Source organism: Mus caroli, unplaced genomic scaffold (genome assembly GCF_978045245.1).
Source record: "Mus caroli unplaced genomic scaffold, Mus_caroli_1 scaffold_6, whole genome shotgun sequence".
Classification (NCBI taxonomy): Eukaryota; Metazoa; Chordata; class Mammalia; order Rodentia; family Muridae; genus Mus; species Mus caroli.
The window spans coordinates 139,662,346-139,675,886 of NW_028227261.1; the positions used below are offsets into that span (position 1 = coordinate 139,662,346).

The 13,541-nt window shown below is 38.1% G+C and overlaps 1 protein-coding gene across 1 annotated transcript in view; it reads right to left on the minus strand.

The window, feature by feature from the left end:
- Positions 1-1,389: 1,389 nt before the first annotated feature.
- Positions 1,390-13,541, minus strand: part of Pip4p2 (phosphatidylinositol-4,5-bisphosphate 4-phosphatase 2) — a 54,882-nt gene continuing 42,730 nt past the window's right edge. The window contains exons 6-7 of the mRNA XM_021160242.3: positions 4,134-4,224; positions 1,390-2,921 (exon numbers count right to left, since the gene is read on the minus strand). Coding sequence (XP_021015901.1) covers positions 2,778-2,921; positions 4,134-4,224 — 235 coding nt within the window. The 3' untranslated portion in view covers positions 1,390-2,777. The remainder of the gene's footprint in view (positions 2,922-4,133; positions 4,225-13,541) is intronic.

Below are 13,541 nucleotides of genomic sequence, written 5' to 3' on the forward strand. Positions count from 1 at the left end.
AGCTGGACACCCCCCTCCCCTGTTTAGGTAGCAGATTGGATCCGCCACTGCAGGGTTTAACATAGAACAGCTTACAAATTTAGGATGCTAGTTTCTGCGCCCAGCAATTGTGTTACCTGTCGATTCTAAACTAAGATTGTGTGGTGTTTTCCTTCATTCGGTGACTCAACTGGGTTCCAGAGAAAGGTACAGCAGCAGGGCACCCCAGCCAGCCTTAGGAATTGGGAAGTATGGGGCGTTTGTGGCAACAGCCCGCCATGGAAACTTAGCTAGCCGGGTGGAGAGATTTCGGAGCTGAGTTGGCTTGTGTGTTGGGCTGAGGACAGGCCGGCCTGTCCACATGTGCCAAGCCAGCGGTAGCATGGATTGCCTTTTTAGTATTTCATGCAATACAGAGACCCACGGCCAAACATTAGGTGGGGCCTAGGGAATCCTTTGGAAGAGTGGAAGGAAGAACTGAAGGAGCCAGAGGGGTCAAGGACACCAAAAGAAACCCTGCAAAATCAACTAACCTGATCCCATAGGGGCTCATAAAGACTAAATTGCTACCCAGAGGGCTACCCAGACATGGGATGGACCTGGGCCTTTGGTACATGTAACAGTTGTACAGCTGAGTCTTCATGTGGGACTCCTAAAGTAGGAGCTTTAAACTACACTGCCTGCCTTTGGATCTCTTTTTCGTAACTGGATGCCTTGTCGCCTTGTCTAGCCTCAACAGAAGATGTACCTAGTCTTACTGCAACTGGATATGCGAAATCTGGTGGATGCCCATGGGAGGCTTCCCATTTTCTGAGGAGAGAGGAGGAAGTATGGATGAGGGGAAGGGAGGAAAGGAGAGTGGAGGGACTAGGCAGAGATGAGGGAGAGGAAGCTGTGACAGGAATGTAAAGTAAACAGACAAATTCATAATAATAATAAAATACAAATACTGACCCAAGTATATATAAGCACTAAAAATAATCCAATCCCTCATGCATATTCATTCTTTCCTTACCAGGAAGGGATCCAAGTGGGGATGAGCAGATGAACAAACTGTCACATATATCCATCCCATAGTTATATTCCGGAAGGATATTGTCAAATAGCATAGAACACAATGTGAGGTTTCAAACCAATAGGGAAAAGATGAAAGACACCCAGAGCTGTTACAAAGTACTGTCATTAAGACAAGACACCGATTATTTTATTCTGAATATAGAGTGTGCTAACAATACCATAGCATGCCAAATAAAAATATTTAAAACATAATAATGAAAACAGAATAAAAAAGATAAATGAACATTATCCAAAAATGGTTTGTCTTCCTTAATATGAATATTTCACAGCAAGATCTCAAAGTAAATTTTTGAAATAAAATCTAATTTTTTAGGAAGAAATAGAACAAAGTGATTTTTGAATAATAATCTTTATTAGCATATTTTCAAAGGTACATAGAATCCTGAGCTACTTCATTTATACATTTATCATTTTCTCTTTGAGGTGTAGCTGACTCCAACTTTGCAGTAAGTACATTTTCATATTAATCAGGAACATAAATAATTTAGAACATTAGTCTTGTCCTTTGGAATCACCTACTAATGTATTCAGGGCATCTCATTGTCTAATTCTACAATGTGAAAGAGTTTAGACCACTGACTCTCAAGGAATTCCTTCTAAACTGCAAAACTGGGCAGTGCAAAAGCTGAGTCCACGAATACCACCCGAAGTTTTAGGTGACGATGAAGCTCTTTATCTCTGATCCGTTCTCTTGAAGAAGTTGAGTCATTATCTGACCAGGTGAGAAATGGTAAGAGAATCTCTAATTCTATCATTTCAGCTAAAGCAAAGAAGTCCTAAGTTCTCTTCACAGAGAAGCAGGTGTACACGTATGTCAAGAAGATAAGTTTACCATGACCTAATGAAAAGGATTGCAACCCAGTGTCAACATGTCTTTGACGAGATGATGAAGTATTATAAAACATGTTGTCTGAAATACTTCCTCCAGTTTATAAAGGAATACATTCAGCAGAGTAACATTAAATTCCATAAATCCAGACCAGATTTTTGTAAATGCTAAATAAAAAGACAAAACTGAAAGGCAAAAAGTCCTGTAATCTTAGAGAAAAGACATTTATCTAACATCTCCAACTGTGGACTATATGTTCATCCTAGGTATTTTAATTTACTACCAAAATATTGTATCTTTCTACAAACAACAACAACAACAACAAAAAACCCAAGCATATAGTATCTAGAAATGATTCTCTGACAAGAATGTCAAGTTTTTCAAAGTACACTCAATTTGTTTTTCCTGAATAAAGTATCTATACTCTTAGGTTAAAATTACAGTAAGCAGTTCAAGCAAAAATGCATATTGCTTAGATATTTAAAGCAAGCAATTCTGTTTAAAATGTAAGTATAAATGTGACCCTATTGTAGAAACATTTATAAACACTTCTTGGGGATAGTCCCACAGCAACAAGTAATGGAACAAATGGTTTAAACATAATGAAAGACTGATATTAGATATAACGTGTGAGGACAAATGCAAAAATACCTTTATGATTTAAAAAAACAAAGACACAGCTTTATTTTTCCAAGTCTGAAAACCTAGCAGCAAAATGAACTTGCATATGATGTACGTCAGTGAGCATCTGTTCCGAAAAGACGCACAAGTTCTTAAGATTACTATACAAACCAGGATGGAATCCATTAGGATAAATGATTTGAAGGCGTCCAGCAGAGCTTCTCAAGGACTACTGGACACTCTCACCTGCATCAAGGATTCATGAGAAGAGTTAAGCAAAACCATGCTCTGGATAACTGACTCTGATTGCGCCCCAGTAACAAGCTCGGATAAGGCAAATCAAACCTAGCAGATAAGCAATTGCCCAAGACACATAGGTTGCATGAAATCGCCTTGAAAAATCTTGTGTGCCAACCTGAAACGAAAAATAACATCAAAGCAAAAGATTAGAAACTTTAAGGAAATGTCTTTTTGGAAAACTTGTGTTGGCCTCCCTGTTTGTGATAATATGAAATGTATTTCTGAACTGAAGCCACTAAGTACCTGTAAGACTACATGTAGCTCTTGACTCTAATCGACAGACAACAATGGTACTTATATAACTACAAATTTTATGAAGTAAATAGAGAAGCGCATTGCCAGACATAGTAAGGCAAAACCCCAGAACTCATGTGAAGTTATCTTTGTAAGGTGTTTAATCCATGTAAATATTCACTCCCATGTGGCACTGCTAATGATATGGGACCAGGTATATTAACCAAGGAACACAGAACACAGAAAGCAAAGTTCAACTCCCTCTCTTTGTCTGGAGTGATTTCCATGCCAACTGCTCAACTTCAGTCTCCTCTGAAACTAACTCAATCTCATAGCAAACGTTGTTTTGAGTATAAGATATTTCATGACCATAAAACGTTGGTTCTGCCAACTCAACAAAAGTAAATGGGCTTTTGACAAATAGTGAATTTCTCAGTGCTAAAGACTTTCAAATAGGCACAACCAATCTCTCTCTAGATGGGCAGACGCCATTAGGAACAAGACATGCACAATGAAACTTGAGCTCATAAGGTTAATATAATGTCATAAAATCTTTTATAAGGCTGAAGAGATGGTATGGTTAGGAGCACTGACTGTTCACCCAGAGGACCTAGATTAGATTCTCATCAAGCACATCAGGCCTCACAACCCCAGCTTCGGAGAATCTGACACTTTCTGCTGGCCTTCATGGGCACCGGGTATGCACAGACATGCACGCACACAAAAAATGCCTATACATATAAAATCAAATAAAAATGGATAGTTTTTTAAATAATTAACTAATGGAAAATAAAGACATATCCAAGGATTGGGTATCTGATTGACCATAGTCCCTCAGAAGCTCAGGAGCCTGTTGTGCTGAGTGACCACTAACTTGGGGATCTCTGAAGGGTGTCCCAAGTCTCACCACAGACTAAAGTTGATAAACTTGCAGAAAGAGTTGCAACAGTAGTGTTCAGTCTCTTGGCATAGAAGAGCACACCTATAATCCTAGCACTTAGGAGGTAGAGGAAAGAGGATCATGAACTCAAAGACCAGCCTCTGCTCCATGAGTCCCTGTATCAGAATGAGGAAACAAACAAGTGGTACTCACAGTTAATCCAACTGCAATGAAAATACATATCATTCCGATGGTGACATACGCACAGCAGCGTCTCCGGGGAAGGGCGCTACCTACCGAGGAGCTGCAAAGAGCAAAGCAGGGGGGCACGTTAAACATTTCGGTAAAGATTCCCCATCGTGTCTTCATGACTTCTCATGTACTTAGGATCTTAGGTACTTAGGAGCTTAATGTGTTTCTTCAAAATGACAGACAAGATTATAAACTGACATGTTTCAACAAATGGCAAAAGCAAGTGGTGCCTTGCTCACTGACAATATTCATAAAAATAAACAGTGTAAATAAAAAAGCCACTGTGGTCCCTGATCATCCATCAGATAAATGTCCATACCCCCAGAAGTCTTTTCTGGAATGGAGGATAAAATGTTAGCTAACAAGTAGCACTTGGTTATAGTTTATGTTTAGTGCAGAAATTTTTGAAAATAAGAGAAATGAGTGAAAAGGCAAAGTATGTATAATTCTACTACCCGAAAACAGTTTTTAGGTACTCTCATGTACTATTCTCATGTATTATTCTGACCCATAGGTGGCATGGATATTTTCCTGTTATCAAGCATTCACACAATGGACTTCTGATACATAATCAACAGAACCAACCATTTCCCAATGATTTACACAGAAGTGTTTTCATCATTATAAAAACTGTCAACTAAGCAACATTTAAAAAGCATTGTGTTTATTTTTTTCATCATTTCTTAGATTTTTTTACAAGTAGAATTATGACATTGCAGGAGTTAAATTTTTAGGTTTCTTAATGCATAGTGTTTAAAAGCCTCTGGGAAATCCATTGAAGCATACACTGCTACTGTGCTTCTCAAATGAGATCCAAAATTTGGTAACATTCTACCTCCACCTCCAATTTTGGTTAATTTTCAAAATGATGCCAGTATAGCAGAGACCAAGTCACCCAAGCCTTGTGGGCACTGCTTGCTAATATGCATTTTTTTTTAATATATGCTATATGCAGGCACTGTTAGTGAACGACCTTCGCATGGCCAATGTCAAGACCATGTGTAATCATTCAATGGTTGTCTATTAAATAAGTGAGACGTAGGAACAGGCCACAGAAACAAACACACAGTACTGTACAGAAGTTTGTATCATGCAAACCTTCAACTTCCTTCAATACCCAAATCTTCCGAGAAGCTAATGAACTTTGCTGCAAATACATGCATCATCAATTTTCCTGAATGAAACATTCACATAAATATCCGAGTGCCCCAGAGACAACCATAGACACTGTACTGTGCAGGCAGCTGCCTGGAATCAATAGGGCATATAGAGTTCAAACCTCTATGCTCTATTTAGCCTTAGACTAGTTTTGGTTTTATTTCTTATGTATCCTAAGAGCAGGATTCTTGCCTTATAGCTCAGAGCTAAGTGGTGTTTCTCATTAGAACTACCTGTCTAGCAATCTCTGGAGGTCTCTAATTTACCATGCATGAAAAACAAATTAAACTTCTTAGAACTGAGCACTGAAGAAGTCAAAGATTCTAAGTGAACATTAGAACTGCTTTTGCATGTACCAAAAGAGTAACTCGGGCAGTACACTAGTTTTATGTGAATCCTGTTTAGAAAATCCACGTCTTTTATTTTAAACTGTTCAAACTAAGTCATCAGAGAAGGGAGAAACCATTGCTACTCCACAGTCTGTGTCAACCTACCACATGGATGAAATGAGGGCCAAGGACTATTCTTGCATCAGTAAAAGCCTTAGAATGTAATACTATGTGGTGCTCTATGCAATATCCAGGGTTGTTTGTGCATCTGTCAAATCTTTATAGATATGTGTGATAAACTGTTTGTCTAGAATTTGACTTTTTATTTGCTTAATGCTCCATGGAGGAAACCTGTATTGATAAGAGACTATCTAATTCATTTATATTTTCGTAACAAATATTTTCTTAACTTTCATTTCATTTTCTTAATGTTTTCTTATTATAACCATTACATGAAGCACTATTGTGTGTCATTTATATGTATGAGAATCCCTCAAGCATATTTCTAGAAAAAGTGTTGCAATATGCCATAGATATATCTTTAATAAATATCAAATTCAGCTGAACAATGCCCTACTCAATAATAACTTGGTCAAGGAAGAAATAAAGAAATTAAAGACTGTAGAATTTAATGAAAATGATGACACAACATACCCAAACTTATGGGACACAATGAAAGCAGTGCTAAGAGGAAAACTCATAGCTCTGAGTGCTTCCAAAAAGGAACTAGAGAGAGCATACACTAGCTCTTGACTTGCTTGACAGCACACCTGAAAGCTCTAGAACAAAAAGAAGCAAGTACACCCAAGATGAGTAGATGTCAGGAAATAATCAAACTCAGGGCTGAAATCAACCAAATAGAAACAAAAAGAACTATACAAAGAATCAACAAAACTAGGAGCTGGTTCTTTTAGAAAATCAACAAGATAGATAAACCCTTGGCCAGACTAACCAGAGGGCACAGAGACAGCATCTAAATTAACAAAATCAGAAATGAAAAGACATATAACAACAGAAAATGAGGAAATTCAAAAAATCATCAGATCCTACTACAAAAGCCTACATTCAAAAAAAACTGGAAAATCTACATGAAACGGACGATTTTCTAGAAAGATACCAAATACCTAAAGTTAAATCAGGATCAAATAAACCATCTAAACAGTCCCATAGCCCCTAAAGAAATAGAAGCAGTCTTTAAAATTTCCAACCAAAAAAAAAAAGCCCAGGACCAGATGGGTTTAGTGCAGAATTCTATCAGACCTTCAAAGAAGGCCTAATACCAATACTCTTCAAACTATTCCACAAAATAGAAACAGAAGGATCACTACCCAATTCATTCTAGCAAGCCACAGTTACGCTGCATATTCTCACTTGGACATGGAACGGTTTCTGTCTAATCAGGAACTTGTCACAATTTCCTTTTATAGAGAACTTCATAAGAGAATTTTTCTACTTCTATCATGTTTAATGTTCCAAATAGATTTTAAAAACTGGTTGAGTGCGTATTACTTTTAGCTTCAGAAGATATCATGTATATTTAAGAGGCATTAACTATTATAAATTATTTGATGACTTAAAACTATGTCAATACTGAGTTGTATATTTTAAAATAAATTTATTATGATTTTAATATAATATAAAAAGAATAAGTAAATAAATATCAAATTCATGTCTTCAGCAAAATTGCATGAAACATACCATTATTCTACCTAAATTCTTGCCAGCACTTCAACAACACTTAGTATTGTTCTTTTTTTAACTATTTTTTTAATATTTATTTATTTATTATATTTAAGTACACTGTAGCTGCCTTCAGACACTCCAGAAGTGAGCATCACATTTCTACGGATGGTTGTGAGCAACCATGTGGTTGCTGGGATTTGAACTCAGGACCTTTGTAAGAATAGTTGGCGCTCTTAACCGCTGAGCCATCTCACCAGCCCCTTAGTATTGTTCTTATTTACCACGGGCAAGAATGGTTTTTAATTGTAGTTTTGAGTATGTATAACCCTTTTTTTCTAAATGATTAGACATCTTTTCAACTGATAATTGGCTTTCTTTCTTATTGAACACTTGTTCATGTCTTTAACATCTTCTGATAGAGATTTTAATCAAGAAAGTCTATGTAATATATGGCAATTCTTCTGTAAATTTATTTTTATTAATTTTGGTTATATATAAGTGTGTGTGTGTGTGTGTGTGTGTGTGTGTGTGTGTGTGTGTGTGTTCACAGGAGTATAGGTGTCTTAAAAGGCCATATGAATTGGGTTCACCTGGAACAGGAATTACAGGTGCTTATGAGCAACCGGGGAACTGTATTGAGGTCTGTGGTACTGTACTGAGGTCCGTGGTAATACCAATACATGTTTTTAACCACTGAACCATCTTTCCAGGCCAAGGTAATTCTTTATATTAAAAATTTTTCACTCTTCCTTTAAGGGTTATGATTTTTGATGCCTTATCTAGGAAGTTCTTTCTTATCCATTACAAACATACTTTTCTATCGTTTAAAGTCTTAAATTTTTTACTTATTTGTATCTTAATTCACAAGAACATAATCATTATAACTGCCAGTTTTCATTTTCAAATATTTGAACTTATAGTATATTATATACTATACTGTATTTATTACATAGTACACACAAGTATGAGATTTATGTTTCTGATGAAGTGACTATAGTGTTATTTATTTTTATATTAGATAGGTAAGTTAGGACATGTGATAAAAAGAGAAACACAGACCATAAAAGGCAAATCACAGTTAAGAGAGTTTGTTTCTCTTGGAACTGCAGATGCAGGTGTCCAGCTGAGAGCTGACAAAGAGCCTTGTGCTGTCTGTGGTTAACTGGCATTGGCAGACTCCACTCAATTGGTAGCAAAGTTCTTGCCACCGTTACCTTTCCAGACAATCGGAGAGGGGAGAGAATACCCAATCAACCAATTCTGTGTTTGAGGAGGTGGTAGGAAGCTGGGCTCACCACTTTTACTCAGATTCCATTGTTTCCTACCCAAGCACATAGCTATCCCAACTGTAAGGGATGGTATAGCTGAGATTAGGGATGTGTTGGGAGCAGAGTTCAATTGCTAAAAGATAGAACAGTACCAAAGACTTGCTATTGAACCTCACATGGATATTTTGACTCTAGCTAGCATGTGCCTGGTGTGTATTTGCCTTTGGTGAGTGTTTCAGGGTTATAGCTTTTTCTATCCGTTTTCTTCATTCTATGCTCAACTGTTATATTTTTAACCCTCTGCATTGACTTCCACTTTGCTATTAAGATGCTTGCTAACACAAGCTATCTTTTTCTAGTCTCCCTTTTCAGGTAGGTTATTTTTCATTACCTACTTGTTTTGGAACAAGAATATACTAAGAACTTTATTGGGAGGAAGTCGATCCTAGCCTTTCCATCTTCTGAAAGGCAAAGGCCATTTCTCTTCACCTGAATGGTAAAGCCTCAGGATAGCCCAGCTATGACTGCAACTTCACTGGTGGGCCCTTAAGGGATTCTTTTTAACTTCCATAAGATATACATCACAGAGGATGTTTATTATAGTTATTTATTTATTTTAAAGCATATATTAAAAAAGTGGAAAGGTTATTTAGTGTTCCCAAGAATCTAATTATGTTTCAAACTATAAACTATAAACTTCCCTATTCACAAACCACTTTCTGAAATACTAGGCTTAGAAGGGACACTTGCATAGTATGATTGAGTATTAATGTCAATCAATGTTCTTTGTAGTTGCAGATAAGGTAACGGGGAAGGTGAGTGCTACAGCTTGAATATTGACTGCTTCCTCCCTTCTGAACCTTGCCTTGGAGGATAATCTTCACTGTGAGCTTTTAAGAGGATGGGACTTGAATTGGAAGAACGCACAGATGTGTGGCTTTTGAAAGGTGATTAGGATTGGGTAGTCACCAAGGTGAGACTCTCACGAGGGAATCTTGTTTTGTTCTGTTCTTAAAGAAAAGACAGAAAGACCAGAAAAACAAACGTGTACATTCCTGGTCACTAGTCATGTAAAACTTTACCACCCCAAAATTCTGCCAGCAAGAAGGTTGACACCATATCTAGGCTCTTAATCCTAGAGCACATAAGCTAAAATAAGCCTTTTTTTGATCTCTTTATTATACATGAAGTCTTAGCTATTTCATTATTGCAAAACCAATGAACCAACACAGTGAGGTTTCAAGACAGGGTGATTCTGAACTAGGTAGAAGGATGAGCCATTTTAGTTCATAATCATAGCCATGATTAAAGTATGAGGCAAAAAATAGTATCAGAAGCACAAATGGTATAGAATGGTTATAAAAGCAAACAGGAGGAGCAATGGAGATTTCAGCTCATCTTGGGGTTTAGTGGGGGGCGGGGGGGGGGGGGGGGACGGGGCAGGAAGTGGAGCATCCAGGTCACAAAAGAATAAAGGAAAACATCAAGGGACAGTAGAGGGTGTTTATGATGCAAAAGGATCTGTTGATGAGACCACGCTGGGGGAGGGGTCATTTGTAGGTACAGAAGAAATCAGAAAAGATGTAGAAAATAGGTAGAGACGTATATATGAGGGACCTTATCAAGCTTCCTAAGAAGTTAGTCAGCTTTGGGATTTTAGATAATGGACTTACAATGAACAGTCTGGATGGGGAAAAGGAGACAGAAAATGTTTCCTCAACATAATGTATACAGCACTAGAAGGCCAAACTTAAGAAAGCAGTGGACAGGATTCAGATCAGAAGAGACATGACACCTTTTGAATTGTGCAGCATATAAATCACACATTTGCATGCCGTGAGAACTACTGGAAATATGAAGGCAGAGTTTAAAATCATATGTGGATGTGGGCACCTGTTTTCTAGGAAACTGGTTGAAAACTTTAAGGCTGGAGGCCAAAGGGTAAGTCAGAAGACCACTGTCACAACCCGAACACAAGATGCTGAATGAGTGACGAAAACCAGAAACAGGAAGCATAAGATGGAGAAAATAAAATGTCAAGACACATAGTGATAGGATACCAGCATCCACAGAGAATATGGAGAATAAATAAAAGATGCGATCGGAATTCTGGCTGCACTGGGGTGATAGGGTAACCTTCATTAACATGTCCATCATCTATAAGAAGTGCTGGGGTGCAGAGTGTGGTCAGGAAGTTGTTCAAGGTGTTTGTGATGTCAGCTAGACAGTAGAATGAAGTAACTGTAGATGAGATCATAAACAGGGACTAGGCAGGACAGCCAGGGCCACCCTGTCATGAAATAGGAAGGAAGGAAGGAAGGAAGGAAGGAAGGAAGGAAGGAAGGAAGGAAGGAAGGAAGGAAGGAGGGAGGGAGGGAGGGAGGGAGGGAGGGAGGGAGGGAGGGAAGGAGGAAGGAAGAAAGGAAGGAAGAAGGGAGGGAGGGAGGAAGGAAGGAAGAAAGGAGAGAGGGAGGGAGGGAGAGAGAGAGAGAGAGAGAGAGAAGGAACAGGGAAGGATACATAAAAGCTAAAAAAGGGAATAAAGAGCAAAGCTCTAGCTGAGGGGAAAGCTGTACATTAGTAGAACACCAACTAATTCCAAAAGTTTCAGCTTTCAGTTATTCTGGGGAAAGAAGAGGAAAGTAATGGCCATGTTGAATACAAGACATTATCTGCATGTAGGAGAGACAGAGCTGAAGATTCAGTGAATCGAGCAAACCTGAGACTCTTTGTATCAACCACGATAAAAAGGAGTCTATTGTCTCCCGCCAGATCCACATCCCTCTAGATCCTAAGGATCTAGTCTCCATCCAGTGCATCTAGAAAAAAAAGTCATCCTTGGCTCAACCTTTTCCATCCATGCTCAGTCCTCTTGGTGTATCCTTAAGGGCCAGCTGACACTCGGACTCCCTCCTTGCCTTTGCATGGTGACTGCAATGCTTCTGCAGTGAACCATCCTGACTTCTTTTTCAGAAATCCCCCCTTATGTGCACAACTCGGATCACATTTCACCCTCTCCTGGAAGTCACCTCTCTTCCTGCTCATCTTGGCTCCAAGAACAAGAATCCATAATAACTGAAAACAGTAGAAAGGGATTCACAAAGGAGCTCTTGGTGATGTAGAACTGACATTCAGTGACGATTTAACAAAGAGTTAATCTCTCTTGGTCTTAGGTTCATTATAGCATGTCAGTGGGGGACCACAGCCCAAGTTGTACTTCAGAATGCTAGCACTGCATATCAAGATGGCAATGAAAGGAAAACAAGCTTTGAGCTGCAACGGTCTCCCCATCTGCATAAATAAGGAACAGAACACATTTCTTTGCCTGTGGTAATGTGGGGAAATGCTTGTGAGATTAACACATAGCACACTAGTTCTATAGGAATAATTTTATAATTCCTATAACTGAAAAGAAGTTCTGGGATAGTTATGTTTAAAGAAATAAAATGCTATCTCAGTATCTTATAGCACCTTCATGTTACTATAAAGAAAAACATGCCAAAAAAAAAAATTTGGAAGCCAGCCCTATTTGGAAGCCAGCCATGGGTGCTCATGCGATGACAGCATCTGCCTTCAAGTAACAAAGGCCCCGAGTTCTCCCATGGTTAGCATATGACTCCAATTCTGCAATCCACCTTCTTCGAATGATGTTTAAGTTGGTTTAGTCCACATGAATTTCTATGCATACCATTCCCTAGGTTATTGATACAAATTCTTCTTTATATCAATACAGCCTTATGGTCAGAGATTTTACATTCTTATCGTCAGCAAAAAAACAATGGCACTGTTCTAAAGTAGTTAATCAAACAGGTCCCTTAAGCATAACCCCTGCCCTTTCTCAACCATTTCTTACTGTAAACCTAAACTAACCTGCACTCTAAGATGGTTGCAAAAGCTCTGGCTACCGTGTACAGCTGTCTGGAAGGCCGCGTTCACCGTGCCTAGCTTCCTATCCTCTGCTGCCTATTTTTTATAATTTTAATACTACTTAATGTCCTTGAAGAAGATAGTTCCCACTTAGCTTTGTGCATTTTTGATACGCTCACACAGAAGTATTGAAAGCATGCATAGTTACACATGCTAGGCATTGCTGTCTCCTAGCATGGTTGGTACTTTTCTGTGTATGTATATGGCGTAGTCTGCTTTTCTTCTCCATGAATGAATGGAAGTTCATTGGAAATCAGACAAAATAAAATTAAGAACTTAGGTGATTAATTTCACAAGTTTCAAATATCTCTTCTTTTGAAGTTAAAAATAAATGATAAAGAAATCCCAGAGGTGTATTTAGTGAAAATCATTTAGCAGAGATGAATGGAGACATTTCATTATGTAGTCTCGATTTTTCAGACACTTTAATTACTTTCTCTGAGAAACCATTCTTGGATTTTTTTTTTTTACTGTCAAGATAGATGAAGCTAATTAGATCATACTAAAGGTCATAAAAAGGTATAAATCTATATTTTCTGTTTTAAGAATTGAATTGTCAAAACATTCCAGTTTAGTTGACTTTGCTTATAACTCATACACATAAGTGGATAATTACTTTTAATTAAATTTTCATTATCAAAATAAGTGCTATGTGGAATGGTTAACAAATCAAGCCCAAGAATCCTATGGTTTAAAAGCCCTTCTTAAAAGGTTGGCTGCCCGGGAACTTGGGTTTTTAAAAAGTTCCCAAGATCCCATATGTAATAAGAATGATTTATTGAGTATAAATTCTCTCTGTGTATAATATGGGTTATCCCAAATATGAACTTTCCTGCTGGATATTTGGAATGTAGGTGTGTGCTTGGCAGAGTTCCCCAGGGCACCAAGTCTCAAGGGAGTGACACACTGCAGATGCAGGAACAATTCTGTCACAGAACACTCCACCTGGAAAGGCTTTGAAGCTTTTGCAAGCTTTGTGGCCCATCTGTCTTTTCCCTTTGCTG